The sequence below is a fragment of the Rhinoraja longicauda genome, chromosome 21, assembly GCF_053455715.1.
Source record: "Rhinoraja longicauda isolate Sanriku21f chromosome 21, sRhiLon1.1, whole genome shotgun sequence".
NCBI lineage: Eukaryota > Metazoa > Chordata > Chondrichthyes > Rajiformes > Arhynchobatidae > Rhinoraja > Rhinoraja longicauda.
Window position 1 is genome coordinate 23,252,325 of NC_135973.1, and position 24,432 is coordinate 23,276,756.

A 24,432-nucleotide genomic window follows, 5' to 3' on the forward strand; every position below is an offset into this window, starting at 1 on the left:
CTGATGTACAAATCCTTTCCTGACCGCTTTGCCATCTTTTGGGGATCTCAATTTTAGGAGGACACTTTTCCCGAATTGAACATTTTTCTTTTTCCTTCAAATTTAAGATCAATCATGAGAATTAAAACAAAATCTATTTATTCTAGTAATACAGCTATCTTATGTTTTACAATTATTTCATCGTATCATTTAGTAAATAATGAACAAGGCAGGAGCATTAGTGTTCAGAGAAGCAAATATCTACCCATGACTAATTTTAATTAGCTGAATTCTGCTAAATAAGTTTCACCAGTGTACAAATTGTCTACCCTCTTGCTGCCACTCCATTAACTCCCTTCCAAAAGCACACAATACACCAAATATTATGTTATTTAAAATTACACAAAGAAACTTATGGTAAGACATCAACAATCCACTTGCTCCATCCCTGGAGTAAATATCAGAATACCAGGAGCCAATGAGCCACCCACTTCCCTTATCTACCTTAGGGATGAAATATCTTTCAGAGTTTACATCCGCTGTTGTTGAATGCAGGATGTTCATTGGGACAATGTTGCCAAATCTCTGGACTTCATGGATCACCGCGTTGGTGTAGGGCAAACTCGTCGGGTCTTCAGCACTGAGCGACCGTTCTGACCCAATAACTCTGATGATTTCCTTGTGAACTTTCTCTGGAAACCATATATTCATAGTTTATCTTCGTTTGGGTTTGTTGACTTTTTCCACTTATTGCAGCCACTCTCCTGCCTGAGACCAACTGCTTTGCAGGTCAGGTCCGGATTGATTCCCCCTCTCGTCAGCCCGGAGTCACTTTTGATGACCACTCACTGGTATGTCTTGAGGCAGCCGTGCATCCTGCACTAAAGGCTGCACTGAATCCAGGTTGTGTGACTGCTGAAACAGTTTAGCTCAATCCTTCCATCAAACCCGTTTTCTTATTTAGCGGTAGTGTACTTCAGACAGACTAGTTCTCTAATCGTTGTCATTTTAAGGATGCGCGACTTCATTAACCACCAAGAAACAAAATAAACACAACTGCATCGCTGAAAATTAATATTATCACTCTGTTGACCAAAAGCATTGTTTTAAAATTGCCAGTTTTAATAAGGAAAAACTCCACTGAATTTCACCCAAGTCTTAGCACACAAACACTATCAGATTTCATCATACAGAAAGTGTTATCATATCATATATATACAGCCGGAAACAGGCCTTTTTCGGCCCACCAAGTCCGTGCCGCCCAGCGATCCCCGTACATTAACACTACCCTACACACACTAGGGACAAGTTTTACATTTACCCAGCCAATTAACCTACATACCTGTACGTCTTTGGAGTGTGGGAGGAAACCGAAGATCTCGGAGAAAACCCACGCAGGTCACGGGGAGAACGTACAAACTCCTTACAGTGCAGCACCCGTAGTCAGGATCGAACCTGAGTCTCCGGCGCTGCATTCGCTGTAAAGCAGCAACTCTACCGCTGCGCTACCGTACCGTTCACTTATCGTCAAGTGAAGTTCAGTGAAAGGCTTCTGGAGAAGTGCAAACAGGCAACCACTGCTTATAACAAAAAGCTCTCTAGCAAGGACTGAATATGAGTGGACAAACATACATTAGAACCTCTGCTGACTTAGTTTGAGGACCGAAAATGAAACACTAGACACATGTACTTTGTTGGATTGAACCATTGTGGACTATTTCATGTAGTTAAACAATGGAGATAACAGCTTGAGCACTGGACATCAGAATTTCCTGTATCGAAAGTGCATCCTGTATTGTGCGTGGTTGTAAGTTTTGTTAAATTGCAAAATTCCTTTTTTTTCACTAAAAATCCGTTTTTTTTGCCATCTGTGTTCCCTTTTTGGTTTGACAAGGTCGGCAGCTCTGGATTACAATCGAGCCATCCACAGAATAAAGGGAAAAACATGAATACCATTTAGTGGAAGATAAAGCCAGTATCTCCCATCTGGCACCATATGATGGCAGCCTCGCCAACAATCTGTCTCATCCTTTTCTTCTTTAGCTGTCTTTAGCCTGTTGTTAAATGTATGTTTTAGTGTAAGTTTAGCTTTGTATTATGTGGGAGGTGGGTGTTGAGGAAACTTTTTTTAATCCCTTTCCTCGACGGAGTTGCGACTTTTTCTGTGTCGTATCTCCGTCCGCGCACATCGTGGAGCTGGTGGCCTCTTGCTGGGGAGAGGCTTCGGGAGCTCCAACCGCGGGAGCCTGCGGACTTAACATCGTGGAGGTTGCGGTAGCTTGAGCTTTATAAGTCTGTGAGCTTTATAAAACTTTGGTTCCACCCAATTTGCGGTTCAGGTTGCTCCAGTACAGGAAGGATGTGAAGGCTCTGGAGAGGATGCAGAAGAGGTTTACATGAATGCTGTGTGGATCAGAGGGCATTAGCTATAAGGAGAGTTTAATTTAGCATAGTTTTCCCACAGATTTCCCTTGAATCATTTGTCCAACATTTTTAGATTGTCACACTTTGATCCATCTGCAAAGAGGAACAGCTTCTTTCCACAAATTATCATCAGGAAAAAAAAGTCACAGCATTTATGTAAATTTCAGACAGAGGAAGAATTTAAAATCATTGAAGGCAACAGGTTATACAAATAAAAGCAGGTTAGATAATTCTGACAATATTTGTGAATTTGCTTCATGTTGAAAGGCATGTTTATATTCATGATAACATGTCCTTCTCGCTAAATTGAGTGCAGGTTGAAAGTTAAAGAGCTGATATCACAGATTATCATTTATATTGATCACAAAATATCATCAAAAAGATTGAAGGAATGTTATTTTACAAACTTTTGGTGAATGGACTATAAGATTCGGAAGGGCAAATGTCAGGTGGCTGACTACATCATCCACTAAGTGCTGGAGTTTCACTGTTCATGGTGTGTCCCAGTTTACGGGACTTGAAGGCTCGTTTCCATTGTAGTCATGGAGGCACCATTGATTGCTCGCTAGATTCAGCCCCATGACAAATGCAACATTGCACAACAAAAACACACACACACACATTCTTTGAAATGTTTCTGAGAATAATGTAAAGGGGTAAAACTGAAGCAAAGGTTGTGTTGACATCAGCGACAAACAGCGCACACATTTTGGTACTTCGGGAATGATGTGAAGCCCACACCAGATACAAGCTCCAGATTGTTCACATTCGGGGGGACTTGAAACCGGAACTTCTGTATCAGAGTGGTAAAGAACAGGAAGAGCTCCACCCTGGCCACGGTTTCTCCAGCACAGGCCCTGCGTCCTGCAAAGGCACAAACATGTCAACGTAGGCCCACAAAAACAACGTTTGATTGATTGATTTAAAGATACAGCATGGAAACAGATCATTGACCCACTGAGTTCACGCTAACCATCGATGACACCGATTCTATATTATCCCATCCGCTCCCTGCACACTAGGGGCAATTTTACAGTGGCCATTTAACCTGCAAACCGCATGTCTCTGGGATGTGGGAAGAAACTGAAGGATCCGGAGGAAAACCATTAGAAAGAAGAAGGGTCCTAACACAAAGGGTGGTGGGTAGATGGAACGAGCTGCCAGAAAAGTTGAGGCAGGTACTACAACAACATTTAAAAGACATTTAAATAGGTACATGGATAGGAAATGTTTTGTGGGATATGGGCCAAATGTGTGCAAATGGGACTAGATGTGGCATCTGGGTCGGCATGGACAGGTTGGGCTGTTTTCTGGGCCTGTTTCCATGTTGTATGATTCTATGACTATTTCCAACATCCTCAGATCTTTATTTTACTCAGGCAAATGACTTGCCATAAATATTGCATTTCTGTCCATCAGTTAAGCTTAGGGCAGAGGGAAATTTAGTTTAGATTTTCATTGTGATATGTATCGAGGTACAGTGAAAAGCTTTTGTTTGCGTGCTATCCAGTCAAAGGTAAGACTATACATGAATACAATCAAGCCGTTCACAGAGTGCAGATAAAGGATAAGGGTACAGTAAAGAATAAAACGTGTAAAGTCCGAAAGAATGTAAAATCTTCCAGCGTAGAGTGCAAACATGGAGAAACGCCTTACCCATGGAGAATGGAGCAAAAGCATCTCTCTTCACAAACTTCCCGTCAGCATCCAGAAAGTTGGAAGGGTTAAAGTCTCTTGGGTTTTCCCACTGAGTTTTATCGAAAAGCACCGAGGTCAGCAAGGGGATCACGGGAGTGTCCTGAAAATATAATTTATAATCGCTGTTGGTATTCTGTTTGTAAAGCATTGCTGAAAATACGTGCACAAGAATGATCAATCTTGGCAGCATTTCCACTCTTCTACCTCTGCCACACCTTCAATTTCCATCACTCTGCCAACCTCTTCACCCTCAGTGACATTAACCTCTGGAATTATTTCTCGAATCTTCCCGGTCTCTCAACCTCACTCCCTTAAGGATCTTTCTTAAGACCACCGTCTTTTATCAAACTCGCCCCAATATCTCATTCATGGGCGCAGTGATAGAATTTTGGCAGGTAAAGTTCCAGAGACAGACCCTGGGATTTTTAACTACTTTTTTTTTCTATTTATAGGTCAGGTGGTATTACCCATCTCTAGATGGCCCTGACCTAAGGAAACAGCGAGGAGTCAACGAATATTGTGTGGAGATGTCCACACCAGGTATATATATGTCTGCACCAACAATAATTTTGACTAGTAAAACATCCTCTTCATTGCAGTGATAGACAATAGACAATAGGTGCAGGAGTAGGCCATTCAGCCCTTCGAGCCAGCACCGCCATTCAATGCGATCTTGGCTGATCACTCTCAATCAGTACCCCGTTCCTGCCTTCTCCCCATACCCCCTCACTCCGCTATCCTTAAGAGCTCTATCCAGTTCTCTTGAAAGCATCCAACGAACTGGCCTCCACTACCTTCTGAGGCAGAGAATTCCACACCTTCACCACTCTCTGACTGAAAAAGTTCTTCCTCTTCTCCGTTCTAAATGGCCTACCCCTTATTCTTAAACTGTGGCCCCTTGTTCTGGACTCCCCCAACATTGGGAACATGTTATCTGCCTCTAATGTGTCCAATCCCCTAATTATCTTATATGTTTCAATAAGATCCCCCCTCATCCTTCTAAATTCCAGTGTATACAAGCCCAATCGCTCCAGCCTTTCAACATACGACAATCCCGACATTCCGGGAATTAACCTAGTGAACCTACGCTGCACGCCCTCCATAGCAAGAATATCCTTCCTCAAATTTGGAGACCAAAACTGCACACAGTACTCCAGGTGCGGTCTCACCAGGGCCCGGTACAACTGTAGAAGGACCTCTTTGCTCCTATACTCAACTCCTCTTGTTACGAAGGCCAACATTCTATTGGCTTTCTTCACTGCCTGCTGTACCTGCATGCTTCCTTTCATTGACTGATGCACTAGGACACCCAGATCTCGTTGAACTCCCCCTCCTCCTAACTTGACACCATTCAGATAATAATCTGCCTTTCTATTCTTACTTCCAAAGTGAATAACCTCACACTTATCTACATTAAACTGCATCTGCCATGTATCCGCCCACTCACACAACCTGTCCAAGTCACTCTGCAGCCTTATTGCATCTTCCTCACAATTCACACTACCCCCCAACTTAGTATCATCTGCAAATTTGCTAATGGTACTTTTAATCCCTTCGTCTAAGTCATTAATGTGGGACCTTGTCGAAGGCTTTCTGAAAGTCGAGGTACACCACATCCACTGACTCTCCCTTGTCAATTTTCCTAGTTACATCCTCAAAAAATTCCAGTAGATTTGTCAAGCATGATTTCCCCTTCGTAAATCCATGCTGACTCGGAATGATCTCGTTACTGCTATCCAAATCCTCAGCAATTTCGTCTTTTATAATTGACTCCAGCATCTTCCCCACCACTGATGTCAGACTAACTGGTCTATAATTACCCGTTTTCTCTCTCCCTCCTTTCTTAAAAAGTGGGATAACATTTGCTATCCTCCAATCCACAGGAACTGATCCTGAATCTATAGAACATTGAAAAATGATCTCCAATGCTTCCACTATTTCTAGAGCCACCTCCTTAAGTACTCTGGGATGCAGACCATCAGGCCCTGGGGATTTATCAGCCTTCAGTCCCATCAGTCTACCCAAAACCATTTTCTGCCTAATGTGGATTTCCTTCAGTTCCTCCATCACCCTAGGTTCTCCGGCACCTAGAACATGTGTGTATCTTCCTCAGTGAAGACAGATCCAAAGTAACGGTTTAACTCGTCTGCCATTTCTTTGTTCCCCATAATAAATTCCCCTGCTTCTGTCTTCAAGGGACCCACATTTGCCTTGACTGTTTTTTTCCTCTTCACGTACCTAAAAAAACTTTTGCTATCCTCCTTTATATTATTGGCTAGTTTACCCTCGTACCTCATCTTTTCTCCCCGTATTGCCTTTTTAGTTAACTTTTGTTGCTCTTTAAAAGAGTCCCAATCCTCTGTCTTCCCACTCTTCTTTGCTATGTTATACTTCCTCTCCTTAATTTTTATGCTGTCCCTGACTTCCCTTGTCAGCCACAGGTGTCTCTTACTCCCCTTAGAGTCTTTCCACCTCTTTGGAATAAATTGATCCTGCAACCTCTGCATTATTCCCAGGAATACCTGCCATTGCTGTTCTACCGTCTTCCCTGCTAGGGCCTCCTTCCAGTCAATTTTGGCCAGCTCCTGCCTCTACAAACTCTCTTTCCTGGGGTCCATTTCCAACCTGATTTTCCCAGTCTACCTGCATGTTGAAATCTCCCATAACCACCGTAGCATTACATTTTTCACACACCAATTTTATCTCCTGATTCAAATTGCACCCTATGTCGAGGCTACTGTTTGGGGGCCTATAGATAACTCCCATTAGGGTCTTTTTACCCTTACAATTTCTCATTTCTATCCATACTGATTCAACATCTCCTGATTCTATGTCACCCCTTGCAAGGGAATGAATATCATTCCTTACCATCAGAGCAACCCCACCCCCTCTGCCCACCTGTCTGTCTTTTCTATACGTTGTGTACCCCTGAATATTCAGTTCCCAGCCCTGGTCCTCTTGTAGCCATGTCTCAGTGATCCCTACAACATCATACTTGCCCATGACTAACTGAGCCTCAAGCTCATCCACTTTATTTTTTATACTACGCGCATTTAAGTACAACACTTTAACTTCTGTATTTACCTCCCCTCTCACATCGGTCACAATTGGCCCTGCCCTTAATTTCTTTTCCCCTCTAGAACTTCTGTTCCCATTCTTCCGAGAGTCTTTTGCAATTCCTCCTGTATTCCCTTTTACCTCATCTTCATATTCACAATTTGTTAACCCCTCCCCCCCACTACTTAGTTTAAAGCCACAGGTGTCACACTAGCAAACCTGCCTGCCAGAATGTTTGTCCCCCTGCTGTTAAGATGCAACCCGTCCCTTTTGTACAAGTCACCCCTAGCCCAGAAGAGATCCCAGTGGTCCAGAAATCTAAATCCCTGCTCTCTGCACCAGTCCCTCAGCCATAAATTCATACCCTCTATCTCTCTGTTCCTGGCCTCACCAGCACGAGGTACCGGTAGCAGTCCAGAGATAACCACCTTCGACATCCTACTTCTCAGTGCACCCTTTTGCAAGTCTTGCTTACATCACCAATTAAATTGCCTGATTGTCCAATTTACCTGACTTCTCACTTAAATTAGCACTTACTTTTCTTCTCAGCCAACGGGCGTCCTTGCTCTGCTCCCGGACTTTTCAAATTGACTACTAGCTTCCTCTTGGCGCTCTTTTTAAACTGCCTGTTCAACTGTAATTAGCACTTACTTTTCTGCTCAGCCAACGGACGTCCTTGCTCTGCTCTCGGACTTTTCAAATTGACTACTAGCTTCCTCTTGGCGCTCTTTTTAAACTGCCTGTTCAACTGTAATTAGCACTTACTTTTCTGCTCAGCCAACGGGCGTCCTTGCTCTGCTACCGGACTTTTCAAATTGATCTTATGTTTTAACGAGTTATTACTTCAAGGAAAATTCAGTAAATAATCAAGACAGGAGTATACAGACAACAATTGGCATTTTAAGAGAGATAAATGTCCTACCAAGCTGAATTTTATCGGATGAACTCTGCTACAAAGGTTTCACCAGTGTACAAGTTGTCTATCCACTCACTCCATCAACTCTCTTTCAAAAGCAGTCGATACACCAGAGATGATGTTGTATAAAATTACACAAATAAATTTATGAGCCTAAGAAATCAACAATCCACTTGCTTCCTCCCTGGAGTAAATATCACAATATCAGGAGCCAATGAGCCACCCACTTCCTTTATCTACCTTTGGGATGAAATATCCTCGAAAGTTTACATCTGCTGTTGTTGAATGCATGATGTTCATTGGGACAATGTTGCCAAATCTCTGGACTTCATGGATCACCGCGTTGGTGTAGGGCAAACTCGTCCGGTCTTCAGCTCTGGGCGACTGTTCTGACCCAATGATACCGATGATTTCCTCGTGAACTTTCTCTGGAAACCAAGGGCATCATTAAAGCACTGGGCGACAGGGCTAGAGCTGGGATTCACACACGGGACAAACAGTAATCAATCAGACCGCTCCTCACCCTGTACGTGGGGGTACTTCATCATCAGCAGCATGGCCCAACGAAGTGTGGTGGAAGTCGTCTCCATCCCAGCAGCAAACAGGTTGACTGTCGTGGAGAGCAGATTCTTTTCATGGAAATATGTGTTTGGATTACCTGACTCCTGCATTAGATTAACAGAGCAAAGACCCAGAAATTATTTTGGGACCAAGAGTACACACCGGAAGCCCTTTAGCCCACTGAGTCCACGCTGACCATCATTCACCCGTTTACACCTGTTCTATGTTATCCCACGTTGACATCCACTCCCTACACCAGGAGCAATTTACAGAAGGCAAATAACCCACTTACCCGTGTGTCTTTGGGATGTGGGAGGAAAGTGGGGCATGCAGAGTAAACCAATGTGGTTTCAGGGAGAACATGTAAATTCCACACAGACTGCACCTGAGGTCAGGATCGAACCCGAGTCTCCAGCATTGTGAGGCAGCGGCTCTACCGGTAATGCCACTGTACTGACCTATCCTGTCACCACCAGGTTCACTAAATGCTACAATTGACACCAAATCAATAATGTTCGAGCTCAGTTGAATAGCTCCAGCTCCTTTGAAGCAAACCCATTATACAAAATTTACCTCTTCTTAAAGGGGAGGTGTGGAGTCCATACCTGGTTCTGTTTTAACAAGTACGTATCAATGAAGCCCCTTGGGTTGTTTGCATCTAGTTTCTGATCATTTTCATTTATAAGGTTCTTGATGATTCCACAATTTGAACTATTATTTTGCAGCATTTTGTTGCGTGAGCCAAGAAATCTCAGGATAGGAAATGCATTGTAAATCTATAAAATAAAATCACGAGTATTAACATCAAAGCAAACAATTGGTAGCCAATACTTGAAATCTGGTAATAAAGGTATAAAATCTTTAAAATTTAGGAAATGTTCAAACATTGAGTGTGCTTGTTAAGTTTAGTTTGAGATACAGTGTGGAAACAGGCTCTTCGGGTCCACACTGAACAGCGAACCCCACACATTAACACTATCCTACACACACTAGGGGCAATTTACACTTACTGTATACCAAGTATACAAACCCAAGCCAATTAACCTACAAACCTGTACGTATTTGGAGTGTGGGAAGAAACCAAAGATTTCAGAGAAAACCCATGCGGTCAAACTCCATACAAACAACACCCGTTGTCGGGATCGAACCCGGGTCTCTAGTGCTGCAAGTGCTGGAAGGTAGCAACTCTACCACTGTGCCACCATGTGCCCCAAGTGCTAAGACTAATTATATATCTGGTATTTGTTTTTTATTGTCCTTGTTGTCCTTATCAGGAATATAATGTCTGAAAGCCCAGGTCCCATTGAGTCCCAAGCGACAAGTCCACCCAACCATCTCCCTCTGTCAAACCACAAGGTCGGGTCACAGTGAATGTTTTTCAGCTGCTCTTCTGACAACATGTGACAAACAAGTTGGTGAGTCAGTCGGACAAGCATCTTTTTTTTTGTGTATTGAGGGACAGATACTTTGAGACCCCATTTAAATCAATGATGGAAGGCTGTTTATCGGACTGGAAAGCTGTGACTAGTGGTGTGCCCAAAGAGTAGGTGCTGGGCCCACTGTTGATTGTCATCTACATCAATGATTTGGATGAGAAGCTATAAGGCACATTTAGTAAGTTTGCAGATGGCACTGGAAGAGGTGGTAGAGAAGGTTATCAACAATTACAACAGGAACTTGATCAGCAGGTAAGTGGAGTTCAATTCAGGTAAGTGCTCGGTATTGCATTGTCGGATGTCATACCAGGGTAGTATTTTCACAAAGAATGCAAGGGCCCTGGGGAGTGTTGCAGAATGGAGGGACCAAGGGGTACCAGTACATAGTTCCCGATACTGGCAAAACAGGTAGACGGGGTGGTGAATAAGGCTATTGGAATGTCGTCTCTTCATCAGTAAGGGCATTGAGTATAGAGATTATGCAAGATATTGGTAAGGCCAATAGTGGAGAATTGTGTTCAGTTTTGGTGACACTGTGGTTAGAAAGATGCCTTTAATCTGTAAACTTTGCAGAAAAGTTACCAGGATGTCACCAGAACCCAAGGGACTGTGTTAAATGGAGTGGTTATGCAGGCTAGGACATTATTCATAAGATCATAAATCATAAGTAATAGGAGCAGATTTAGGCCATTGGGCCCATCAAGTCTACATCCCTCTTTTTGTATTCTAGCCCTCTTGAAATAAATGCTCTTGAAAAAAATATTCCTTGGAGCATTGAAGATTGAGCGGTGATCTTACAGTTCTTTAAAATCATGAGGGGCTTAGACGCAGAGACCAGGTGGGAGCTGCGATGCGGAGACCATGAGGGGTGAGCTCCAAGGTGGAGTCAGGGCGCGTCTGTATTTGCCACCTATGGGGTAACATTTTGACACAGATGATGGTACGTCTATAGAACAAGCTTCTGGAGGATGTAGTTGTTGCAGGTACTTTAACAATAAGTAAAACGCATTCGTACAGGTTTGGAAATAGTAAAGGTTTTGAGTGATAAGAGTCCAATGCGGACAAATGGGACTTGCTTCGATAGGCATCTAGGTCAGGTTTGCCAAAGAGCTTGTTTTTGTGCTCTTTGACTCTATGACTCTTCTGGGGCCTCTTGCAAATGAGCATTTATTGGAAAATATCTGCAATCTCAGTGAAAGATAAGGTTTACCTGTATCGTAGGGGAACCGGCAAGTTGTATGTTTTCATTCATTCCTTTGACTAAAATGTTGAACCTTTCATCGTCGTAATCAAATCTATCACCAAAAACTATCGAGCAGATTATATTGGCCACTGCAGCGTTCAACTTGAAGGTTGGATTAAATTCTTGGCCCGAAGAAATACACATCATTCACGTTAGTGACAAACAGTGTAAACCAATTCACATTTATAAGTCATCCTGATCAGTCTCTTTTTACTGATGTCTGACACTTGACTTCAGTGGCAAGTTTTAAATGTTGCTTTTAATGCAGTAATTCTTCAAGGGCTAAGAGACATATCAAGAGTGCAGAACCCTGGTGGTTATGTTACCAGGGAAGTATTTGGAAGCATGGAGGTCTGTGCTAGAGAAATTAGTTCAAATCCCACAGGAGAATAGAAATTCAACTAGTTAATAAATCAGAAACAGATTACTGGAATCAGTAATGGGGATGATGAACTTATGAGATTGTTGTTAAAACAACTCATCTAGATCTGAGGCTAAATGCAAATTAGAGGAACAGCATCACATATTCCGCTTACAAGCCAGTGGTATGAATATTGAATACTCTAACTTGAAATAACCCCAGCATTCCCTCCCTCCATCCCTCCCCCACCCAAGTCACACCACCTTCGTGTTTTCACCCAGCAAACAGTTAACAATGGCCTGTTTCCTTTATCATTCATTTGTTCCATATCTCTCTACATCACCATCTATTTATCTTGTTTCCCTTTCCCCCCGAATCTCACTCTGAAAAAGGATCTCAACCCTAAATGTCACCCATTCCTTCTCTCCAGAGAAGCTGCCTGTCCAGCTGAGTTACTCCAGCATTTTGTGTCTATCTTCTAGTTCATTGATGACCTTCACAGACAAAATTTGCCATCTTTTCCCAGTCCAGTTGATGTACAACTCCACATACTTGAATGTAGTTGACACTTAACTGTTTCCTCAGTTGAGGAGCAATAACAAGTGGACATTGCCATTGATGTCCACATATCTGAATGGAAATCAAACCATTTAATACATGCTAAAGTGGAGTCTTTAAATTCACTTGAGAGGCTGGAAAAAGAGCTGAAAAGCTGAAGCGAAAACAAGAAAAATTCTGGAAACACTCAACAGGTCAGGTAGCATCTTTGGAGAGTGTACCAGTGAGCAGGATTAACTCGGGACAGAACTAACACAAAGTGATGAATTGAACAGTCATTTTCTTCAATAGGTATTTCTTGGATTCTTTATGAATCTTAAATTATAAATTATTAGAAGTAGGCAGAGGAGAGTTGATCAGTCTGCCTCCTGATTTAGATTCACCTTTGTGGGATTCAAACATTTTAATGAGGAAATGGGTTTCTTCAGTGGTTTTATCTTCGATAGATTTCCTGCCCATTCCAAAGTCGCGCAGAGTGGATACAGTGAACCTTCGCATCTGCTTCCAAGAGTCCCCATGACCAAAGATGATGCCTGCAATTAAATCCATCAGTGTGACATCTTGTCAAAGCAACTTGCAACCAAGGTAAAAGTGAGCCTCTCTTTTAAATGACAAAATTTTAAAAGAAAACAGTGGACCAAGAAGGAAAGAATTGTTTTAACGTAGTGCAGACCATAGAGCATAGAGGATAGAACAGTGCAGCACAGGAATAGACCCTTCGACCCACAGTGTCTGTGTCGAACATCATGCCAAATTAACATAACCACATCTACCTGTATCCCTCCATTCCCCGTCCGATCACGTGTCTGCCTGTCTGTCCCAAATGACACAATCATGTCTGCTACCATCACCATCCCACAATGCATTGCAGGCATCCACCTCTCTCTGTGTAAAAAAACTTGCCTTGCATTTCTCCTTTAAACCTTCTCTCCTTTAAAGTGATGCAGTCAACTTCCTGAACCTCACAAATATTTCCTTTTACTGTTAATAGCCAAGAAAGAGAATAGATTACGTAAATAGTGGGATTTTCAGGAATGTTCTGAGAGCCAGCAGACAGGCTGAATGATCTCATAGTTGAAAGAAAGATACTATACCTCCTCAGACTAAGTTACAGTCAGCCTGAGATTGTGTAACAAAAATAGTGAAAGTGCGAAAGATACGAGATATTAGTTAAAATTGGAAAAGAGGGTGTTTAGTTTAGAGACACAGCATGGAAACAGGCCCTTCAGGCCACGGAATCTGCGCCGACCAACGAACACCCCAGACACTATTTCTATGTGAGACCAGTTTTACATCCTACATACTCGGGCAATATTCAATTATCCCACAACCCTGAATGCCTTTGGAGTGTGAGAGGAAACCGGAGCACTCACAGCAAACCCACATGGACACAGAGAGAACATACAAACTCCACACAGACAGCACCCGGATATCTGGCGCTGTGAGGCAGCAACTCTACAGCTGCGCCATTTGCCACCCGGTGCATTATTAGTTTGTGAAGCGGTCTTACATTAAATCACCAAGTGATTGGTTTCATGTATTATGTGATTAAATTCAGCACCGTTTGCTGACGATTGGTTACCAATCTCACTTAAAGAATAACGCGTTGGCCAAAGTCCTTTAAAGCTTTACACCTTAGCAAAATCAAGCATTCATCAAGACTCCAGTTAACTGAACCAAATGAGGATGAAACTAATTGTTAAAAGTTCAACAACAATGCAGATGAGAGTTACCATGACCCTTGGCCACTTCTTCAAATATTGGGATGTGAGCTCTTCCTCCAAACTCATCGGGATGGTTGATGAGAGCACCCTTCACGGTCTCGTATCCAGTCAAGACCACAGCCTTCATGGTTCCAAGCTTGATGCTGAAGATTGGGCCGTACTTCTCAGACAGCTTAAACAGGAGGAACAAGTTCCCATGAACAGTTAATAACTTTCTTTATTCTTTAAATGGATTAATTCATTGGATGTGGCCAACCCTATGATATATCGTCCATTCCTCATTAACCTCCAAATCTCCAGTCTGAAGCGGTGGAGTTGCTGCCTTACAGCCCCGGAGACCTGGGTTCGATCCTCACCATGGGTGCTATCTGTACAGAGTTTGCACGTTCGCCCCGTGACCATTTGGTTTCCTCCAGGCGCTCCGGTCTCCTTCCATATTCCAAAGACATGCGATTTTCTAGGTTAATTGGCTTCTGCAAATTGCCCTTAGTGTGTAGCACAGGACTAGTGTACGGGTGATTGATGGTCAACGCGGGCTTGGTGGGCCTGAAGGGCCTATTTCCACGCTGTATTTCTGAAATAAACTTAACATAAGAGTTGATGACGGTAATGCAGTGCAAGTGGTGTACGTGAATTCCCAGAAAACCTTTGACAATGTGACACGTGACTGGCTTATCAGCAACATTGAATCACGTGGTGCAAATCGATTATGGTTGACAGTAGAATAGATAAATGGGGGGGGGGGGGGGGTTCGTCAGACTGGAGGAAGGCAAATTCTGGTGTTCCCCAATGATTGGATTCGTAGCAATTTTGTTTTTTGATCCTTGTTAATGCCTGGACTTGGAGGAACAAAGCACAATTTCTAAATGTGCCAGACATAATGACACAAAACTTTGTTCAGAGGGTTCATGTTCAAATGCGATGTGTGCCCAAGTGATTTTACAGAGAGTGGTGACTGCATGGACGAATTGCCAGGGTTGGTGGTTGAGACAGATACGACAGTGGCGTTTCAGATAGGCACATGGATATGCAGAGAATGGAGGAATATGCATTACATGTAGGCAGTGGGGTTTAGTTAACGGCATCATGTTCAGCACTGATATCGTGGGTTGAAGGACCTCTTCCTGTGCTATACATCTCTATATCTATATACTAAAACTCTCGTTTGTTTGTTTGTTTGTTCCTGAACTACAGCCAAAACGGCACACGATAGCGCAACAATTTTAGGTCCACCTTGCTGGAAGAAGTTTCATCGAAATCGGTGTTATATTTTAAAAGTTATTCACATTTTAAAGTTTAAATCTATCTCCCATGGAGGGAGGGGGTGGGGAGAGGGGGTGGGGAGAGGGGTGGTGGAGGGAGGGGTTAGACTCAGGGCCGTCTTAACGCATGGGCCTGATGGGCACTTGCCCGGGGGGCCCCGAGCATAAAGGCCCCATGCTGATCTGTGTATGTTAAGTGACTTGCAATAAATAAATACTACTTTAAAAATGTAGGTTCAATAAGTGATTTTTTCGCAACATTTTCAGTCACTAAGTGCTTCTCACAGCGATCTGTAAGTGCTTTTCGCAACAATGTAGCACCCTAAGTCCATCGCTAAGTGCTTTTCGGTAAGTGCTTTTCGCCGGCCCGACAGGGGGGGGGCTGGTAGGGAAAGGGGGGTGGGGGAGAGTAACGGTAGGGGCCCCAGTACACTGCTTTGCCCGGGGGCCCATAATGCTGTAAAAACAGCCCTGGTTAGACTTGGTCTCGTTTAAACTAAAAGGGAAATTGTCAAGCATTCAATAAGCAGCATTTCCATGTCATTTCTGTGAGTCCAGCCTGGAAAACGTTTCCCTGAGACGTCGCCAGTCGTGTGAAACTCTCACTATTTTTATTAATCTTATTATTTATAATTGCCAACTCTGCGCAAAGTTTGTTTGAGTGCTATCCAGACATATCACACGATACATGCATGCAATCAAGCCATACACAATACCACGGGGTGTGGACGGAGTACAATACCGCAGTCTATAGTGTTACAGCGTTCTAACGTAGTGTTACAGAGACATAGTCGAAGCACTGTGCACTGATAATTGCAGACTGAGTGGCTAAGGTGATCATAGGTGCCGGTAGAAACTGAAGGACATTGAAGAAACAAGGCACTGCAGATGCTGGTTTACATTAAAGATAGAGTCTGAAGGAGGGTCCCGATTCGAAATGTTCCCTGTGTATCTTCTCCAGAGATGCTGCCCGACCCGCTGAGACCCAGGTCGGATCGAGGTCTTTCTGGTTTGTGGTTGAGAAAGTGGGATAACAAAGAGCGAGTGTGGAGATAGACACAAAATGTTGGAGTAACTCAACGGGTCGGGCAGCGTCGCTGGAGAAAAGGAATAGGTGACGTTTCGAGGCGGAACCCTTCTTCAGACAGATGAAGGTTCCGACCTAAAACTTCACCTATTATTTTTCTCCAGAGATGCTGCCTGTCACGCTGAGTTACTCCAGCACTGTGTTTTTTTGTAAACGAGTGATTGAAGCGATACAGCATGGAAACAGGCCCTTCGGCCCAACGAGTCCATGTCGACGAACAATTACAAGAAACAGAGGCCAATGAACCTGCAATGTTTCTATTTCAAATTAAAGGAATTGAATCCTTGATTCAGGGCAGGGGAACAAAAAAAATTATATCTTCGATGTATAAATTATTACAAAAATCTAGTCCGAAGATAGGAATTCAAAAATCAAGACAAAGATGGGAAACAGGTCTGAATCTGTTGATGAACCAAGTTGGGAAAGATTGTGTTTAGACAGTATGAAAAATACTATTAATGTGAGATATAGTTTAGTACAATATAATTTCTTACATCAATTATATTTAACTCCGAAAAAATTAAACAATTTAAAACCAAATTTATCTGAAATTTGTTTTACATGCAACCAAGATGTGGGTACTTTTTTACACACCACATGGACATTTATTGGAAGATATTAAAGGAATATTACCAAGGTTAATTTTAGATAAATATCAGGAAAGATTTCTCAAAATAGCAATAGCAAAAAAATGTGTAGCGGTGACTTGGAAAGATCACAATGAAATAAGAATTGAAAGATGGTACGCAGAAATGTGTAGTTGTATCCCATTAGAAAAAGCTACTTATAATCTGAGAAATAGATATGATTTCTTTTTGAAAGTTTGGAATCCATTCATTTTAAAACTAGGATTAAGAATTGGAAATATATAAATTCAGGATTGTTTTGATCCACTTAATAAGAAATTAATAAGAAATTAGCCGGAAGTGTTTCCTTCTTGACTCCAGGTTTCTTTCTTTCTTTCTTTCCTTCTCTCTCTCTTTCCTTCTCTCTCTCTTTCCTTCTCTCTCTCTCTCTTTCTTTCTCTCTCTCTCTTTCTCTCTCTCTCTCTCTCTCTCTCTCTCTCTCTCTCTCTCTCTCTCTCTCTTTCTTTCCCTCTCTCTCTCTTTCTCTCTCTCTCTCTCTCTCTCTCTGTCTCTCTCTCTCTCTCTCTCTGTCTCTCTCTCACTCTTTCTTTCTCTTTCTTTCTTTCTCTCTTTCTTTCTTTCTCTCTCTCTTTCTTTCTTTCTCTCTCTCTCTCTCTCTCTCTCTCTCTCCTTTTTTTCTAACTGGGGGTGGTGGGGAAGGGGGTTGTGGGTGGGGAGATAATACAGAACAATATATGTATAATTGAATTTATAATGTAGGTATCATTGGGTACTATGAGTTATAACATGTATGTGCTTTGTTAAAATTTAAATAAAAAATAAAATTTAAAAAAAAGAAACAGAGGTCAATGAACCTGCAAACACGCGGGACGTGCGAGAACAGCGGGTCGCAGTGAGAACTTGCAAACTGGGTCAAACCATCGCACCTGGGTCTCTGGCGCTGTCTCCCAGCTGTTCCACCATATCGGACAAGAGCGGGTAACATCTGATTACAAGGAGTGAGTGCTGGAAGTTGTGTAGCTGAGCTCAGGAGTGCTGTGATGTCAGGGGCGGTGAATCTGAGCGGCAGCGACATAGAGACAGCGATGCCTCTGCCAAGCGCTGGGTGCAAGTGGGGAACACAACGACCCCCCATTGCTGCCTCCTCCCGCTCCCTCTTACCTCCATGAGACTCTCGTGGGGCTTCTTCAGATCCAGGAGGTGCAGGTGCCCGATGATGGGCAGAGGAGGGGGTCCCGGGGGGAGGTTGAGCGCTCCAGGGCACTTCGAGCCGCGGCGAAAGTAAAGGAGGAGCGAGAGGGAGAGGGCGCCGAGGATCAGTAAAGTGGCTGCGTCCAGCGGGAAGGCGCTGCCCAACGCCATCTCTGGGCTCCCCTTGACTTCCCACTCCTGCCAGCGACCGCCCCAGAGCAGGGTCCCGGGCCGCAGTCTCTCTCAGCTTCAGCCCCACTCGCGTCTGTTTAAACCCTCCTCCTGAAACCTGACAGTTAAAGGTGTCAGCGGGGGGGCGGCCACCAGAGAGGAGCCGCCTCTTGGCTGCGGATTCAGTAAAGTGGTTCCAGGCAAACGTAAGGAAGCTTGGCTGACCAGGGAAGTTGTGGCGTTGGACAAAAACAAGAATGGTGCATGGGGCAGGTTTCTGCAGCTGGGGTCAAGTGCAGTCTTGGAGGAGTTTCGGGAACTACGGAGTAAACTGAAAAAGGAGATCAGAAGTGCAAAAAGGGGCCAGGAGATAGCTCTGTGGGGAAGGATTAAGGACAATCACAAAAGATTTTATAAACACATCAGGGAGAAAAGGGAGAGAGAGAGTGTGGGACCTCTCAGGGGTCAAAGTGGTCACCTCTGTGTGGAGCCACAATAGATGGACAAGGTCCTCAATTAGTATTTCTCTGTATTTACCGAGGAGAAAAACAGTAGGACGGAGGAACTTGGGGCTGTCAATGAAAGTGTATATCCGAAGACATTGCGGGAAACTCGAGAGGAAATTGCAGGAGCCCTGGTTGAAATTTACGAGTCGTCCTTAAATATAAGAGAGGAGCAGGAAGACTGGAGGGTGGCAAATGTTGTACCTCTTTTCAAGAAGGGCTGCAGGGAAAATGCTGGGAACGATAGGCTGGCTCCATGGAAGGAAGCAGAGGGTGATGGTGGAAGGTTGCTTCTCGGACTGGAAGACTGTGACTAGTGGTGTGCCTCAGGTTTCGGTGCTGGGTCCTTTACTGTTTGTCATCTACATCAATGGTTTGGATGAGAACATACAAGGCAAGATTAGCAAGTTTGCTGATCATACTAAAGTGAGTGGTTTTGCAGATAGTGAAGATTGTTGTGAAAGACTGCAGCAGGATCTGGATCGATTGGCCAGGTGGGAAAAAGCTTTTGAAAGGCAAATGGAGACAAAGTGCCATATTCCAAAGAAGAAAACCAATTTCTACATAAAGATGTTATCCCACAGATTTCCCTTGAATCATTTGTCCAACATTTTTAGATTGTCACACCTTGAACCATCTGCGAAGATGAACAGCTCTTTCCACAAATTATCAAAAGAAAAAAAGTCACAGCATTTATGTTAATTTCAGACTGAGGAAGAATTTAAAATCGTTGAAGGCAACAGGTTATACAAATAAAAGCAGGTTACATAATTCTGACAATATTTGTGAATTTGCTTCATGTTGAAAGGCATGTTTATATTCATGAACATGTCCTTCTCGCTAAATTGAGTGCAGGTTGAAAGTTAAAGAGCTGATATCACAGATTATCATTTATATTGATCACAAAATATCATCAAACAGATTGAAGGAATGTTATTTTGGTGCACTGTAAGATTCGGAAGGGCAAACATCAGGTGACTGACTAAATCATCCACTAAGTGCTGGAGTTTCACTGTTCATGGTGTGTCTCAGTTGAAGGCTCGTTTCCATTGAAGTCATGGAGGCACCATTGATTGCTCCGCTTGATTCAGCCCCATGACAAATGCAACATTCCACAACAAAAACTCACACGCACATTCTTTGAAATGTTTCTGAGAATAATGTAAAGGGGTAAAACTGAAGCAAAGGATGTGTTGACATCAGCGACGTACAGCGCACACATTTTGGTACTTCGGGAATGATGTGAAGCCCACACCAGATACAAGCTCCAGATTGTTCACATTCGGGGGGACTTGAAACCGGAACTTCTGTATCAGAGTGGTAAAGAACAGGAACAGCTCCACCCTGGCCAGGGTTTCTCCAGCACAGGCCCTGCGTCCTGCAAAGGCACAAACATGTCAACGGAACCCCACAAAAACAACGTTTGATTGATTGAGTTAAAGATACAGCATTGAAACAGATCATTGACCCACTGAGTTCACGCTACCATCGATGTTCTATATTATCCCATCCGCTCCCTGCACACTAGGGATAATTCTACAGTGGTCATTTAACCTGCAAACCGCATGTCTCTGGTATGTGGGAAGAAACCGGATCCGGAGGAAAACCATTAGAAAGAAGAAGGGTCCCTACCTGAAATGTCAGCTGTCCATTCTATCCACAAATGCTGCTTGACCCACCAATTTCCCATGTTTTAGGTTAAGAGACAATAAGAATCTCAGCTGCACCTTTTTAACATAAAGGGTGGTGGGTAGATGGAACGAGCTGCCAGAAAAGGTAGTTGAGGCAGGAACTACAACAACGTTTAAAAGACATTTAAATAGGTACATGGATAGGAAATGTTTTGTGGGATATGGGCCAAATGTGTGCAAATGGGACTAGATGTGGCCTTTGGGTCGGCATGGACAGGTTGGGCTGTTTCCTGGGCCTGTTTCCATGTTGTATGATTCTATGACTCTATTTCCATCATCCTCCGATCTTTATTTTACTCAGGCAAATGACTTGCCATAAATATTGCATTTCTGTCCATCAGTTAAGCTTAGGGCCGGGGGAAATTTAGTTTAGATTTTCATTGTGATATGTACCGAGGTACAGTGAAAAGCTTTTGTTTGCTTGCTATCCAGTCAAAGGTAAGACTATACATGAATATAATCAAACCGTTCAGATAAAGGATAAAGGGTACAGTAAAGAATAAAAAGTGTAAAGTCCAAAAGTATGTAAAATCTTCCAGCGTAGAGTGCAAACATGGAGAAACGCCTTACCCATGGAGAATGGAGCAAAAGCATCTCTCTTCACAAACTTCCCGTCAGCATCCAGAAAGTTGGAAGGGTTAAAGTCTCTTGGGTTTTCCCACTGAGTTTTATCGAAAAGCACCGAGGTCAGCAAGGGGATCACGGGAGTGTCCTGAAAATATAATTTATAATCGCTGTTGGTATTCTGTTTGTAAAGCATTGCTGAAAATACGTGCACAAGAATGATCAATCTTGGCAGCATTTCCACTCTTCTACCTCTTCCACACCTTCAATTTCCATCACTCTGCCAACCTCTTCACCCTCAGTGACATTAACATCTGGAATTATTTCTCGAATCTTCGCGGTCTCTCAACCTCTCACTCCCCTTAAGGATCTTTCTTAAGACCACCGTCTTTTATCAAACTCGCCCCAATATCTCATTCATGGGCGCAGTGATAGAATTTTGGCAGGTAAAGTTCCAGAGAGAGACCCTGGGATTTTTAACTACTTTTTTTTTCTATTTATAGGTCAGGTGGTATTGCCCATCTCTAGATGGCCCTGACCTAAGGAAACAGCGAGGAGTCAACGAATATTGTGTGGAGATGTCCACACCAGGTATATATATGTCTGCACCAACAATAATTTTGACTAGTAAAACATCCTCTTCATTGCAGTAATAATGTGATCTTATGTTTTAACACGTTATTACTTCAAGGAAAATTCAGTAAATAAACAAGACAGGAGCATGCAGACAACAATTGGCATTTTAAGAGAGATAAATGTCCTACCAAGCTGAATGTTTTCAGATGAACTCTGCTATAAAGGTTTCACCAGTGTACAAGTTGTCTATCCTCTCACTCCATCAACTCTCTTTCAAAAGCAGTCGATACACCAGAGATGATGTTATATAAAATTACACAAATAAATTTATGAGCCTAAGATATCAACAATCCACTTACTCCCTCCCTGGAGTAAATATCACAATATCAGGAGCCAATGAGCCACCCACTTCCTTCATCTACCTTTGGGATGAAATATCCTCGAAAGTTTACGTCCGCTGTTGTTGAATGCATGATGTTCATTGGGACAATGTTGCCAAATCTCTGGACTTCATGGATCACCGCGTTGGTGTAGGGCAAACTCGTCCGGTCTTCAGCTCTGGGCGACCGTTCTGACCCAATGATACTGATGATTTCCTCGTGAACTTTCTCTGGAAACCAAGGGCATCGTTAAAGCACTGGGCGACAGGGCTAGAGCTGGGATTCACACACAGTAATCAATCAGACCGCTCCTCACCCTGTACGTGGGGGTACTTCATCATCAGCAGCATGGCCCAACGAAGTGTGGTGGAAGTCGTCTCCATCCCAGCACCAAACAGGTTGACTGTCGTGTGGAGTAGATTCTTTTCATGGAAATATGTGTTTGGATTACCTGACTCCTGCATTAGATTAACAGAGCAAAGACCCAGAAATTACTTTGGTACCAGGAGTACACACCAGAGGCCCTTCGGCCCACTGAGTCCACGCTGACCATCATTCACCCGTTTACACCAGTTCTATGTTATCCCACGTTGGCATCCACTCCCTACACCAGGAGCAATTTCCAGAAGGCAAATAGCCCACAAACCCAGGTGTCTTTGGGTAGTGGGGGGAAAGTGGGTTATGCAGAGTAAACCAACGTGGTCTCATGAGAACCTGCAAATATCACACAGACAGACAATAGACAATAGGTGCAGGTGTAGGCCATTCGGCCCTTCGAGCCAGCACCACCATTCAATGTGATCATGGGAGGAAAGTGGGGCATGCAGAGTAAACCAATGTGGTTTCAGGGAGAACATGTAAATTCCACACAGACTGCACCTGAGGTCAGGATCGAACCCGAGTCTCCGGCGTTGTGAGGCAGCGGCTCTACTGGTAATGCCATTGTACTGACCTATCCTGTCACCACCAGTTTCACTAAATGCTACAATTGACACCAAATCAATAATGTTCGAGTTCAGTTGAATAGCTCCAGCTCCTTTGAAGCAAACCCATTATACAAAATCTACCTCTTCTTAAAGGGGAGGTGTGGAGTCCATACCTGGTTCTGTTTTAACAAGTACGTATCAATGAAGCCCCTTGGGTTGTTTGCATCTAGTTTCTGATCATTTTCATTTATAAGGTTCTTGATGATTCCACAATTTGAACTATTATTTTGCAGCATTTTGTTGCGTGAGCCAAGAAATCTTAGGATAGGAAATGCATTGTAAATCTATAAAATAAAATCACGAGTATTAACATCAAAGCAAACAATTGGTAGCCAATACCTGAAATCTGGTAATAAAGGTATAAAATCTTTAAAATTTAGGAATTATTCAAACATTGAGTGTGCTTAAGTTTAGTTTAGTTAGAGATACAGTGTGGAAACAGGCTCTTCAGACAACATGTGACAAACAAGTTGATGAGTCAGTCGGACAAGCAGCTTTTTTTGGTGTATTGAGGGACAGATACTTTGAGACCCCAATTAAATCAATGATGGAAGGGTGTTTATCGGACTGGAAAGCTGTGACTAGTGGTGTGCCCAAAGAGTAGGTGCTGGGCCCACTGTTGATTGTCATCTACATCAATGATTTGGATGAGAAGCTATAAGGCACATTTAGTAAGTTTGCAGATGGCACTGGAAGAAGTGGTAGAGAAGGTTATCAACAATTACAGCAGGAACTTGATCAGCAGGTAAGTGGAGTTCAATTCAGATAAGTGCTCGGTATTGCATTGTCGGATGTCATACCAGGGTAGTATTTTCACAAAGAATGCAAGGGCCCTGGGGAGTGTTGCAGAATGGAGGGACCAAGGGGTACCAGTACATAGTTCCTGATACTGGCAAAACAGGTAGACAGGGTAGTGAATAAGGTTATTGGAATCTTCATCAGTCTCTTCATCAGTAAGGGCATTGAGTATAGAGATTATGCAAGATATTGGTGAGGCCAATAGTGGAGAATTGTGTTCAGTTTTGGTGACACTGCGGTTAGAAAGATGCCTTTAATCTGGAAACTTTGCAGAAAAGTTACCAGGATGTTACCAGAACCCAAGGGACTGTGTTAAATGGAATGGTTATGCAGGCTAGGACATTATTCATAAGATCATAAATCATAAGTAATAGGAGCAGATTTAGGCCATTGGGCCCATCAAGTCTACATCCCTCTTTTTGTATTCTAGCCCTCTTGAAATAAATGCTCTTGGAAAAAATATTCCTTGGAGCATTGAAGATTGAGAGGTGATCTTACAGAGTTGTTTAAAATCATGAGGTGCTTAGACGCAGAGACCAGGTGGGAGCTGCGATGCGGAGACCATGAGGGGTGAGCTCCAAGGCGGAGTCATGGCGTGCCTGTATTTGCCACCTATGGGGTAACATTTTGACACAGATGGTGGTACGTCTATAGAACAAGCTTCTGGAGGATGTAGTTG

General features: G+C 43.2%; 1 protein-coding gene across 1 annotated transcript in view; it reads right to left on the reverse strand.

Annotated features, from left to right (window-relative positions):
* Positions 1-3,088: 3,088 nt before the first annotated feature.
* Positions 3,089-24,432, reverse strand: part of LOC144603807 (uncharacterized) — a 28,723-nt gene continuing 7,379 nt past the window's right edge. The window contains exons 5-18 of the mRNA XM_078417514.1: positions 23,069-23,239; positions 22,286-22,427; positions 22,012-22,199; positions 21,020-21,161; positions 19,970-20,136; positions 18,055-18,324; positions 13,967-14,129; positions 12,617-12,766; positions 11,282-11,436; positions 9,241-9,411; positions 8,598-8,739; positions 8,315-8,502; positions 4,060-4,201; positions 3,089-3,267 (exon numbers count right to left, since the gene is read on the reverse strand). Coding sequence (XP_078273640.1) covers positions 3,089-3,267; positions 4,060-4,201; positions 8,315-8,502; positions 8,598-8,739; positions 9,241-9,411; positions 11,282-11,436; positions 12,617-12,766; positions 13,967-14,129; positions 18,055-18,324; positions 19,970-20,136; positions 21,020-21,161; positions 22,012-22,199; positions 22,286-22,427; positions 23,069-23,239 — 2,370 coding nt within the window. The remainder of the gene's footprint in view (positions 3,268-4,059; positions 4,202-8,314; positions 8,503-8,597; positions 8,740-9,240; positions 9,412-11,281; positions 11,437-12,616; positions 12,767-13,966; positions 14,130-18,054; positions 18,325-19,969; positions 20,137-21,019; positions 21,162-22,011; positions 22,200-22,285; positions 22,428-23,068; positions 23,240-24,432) is intronic.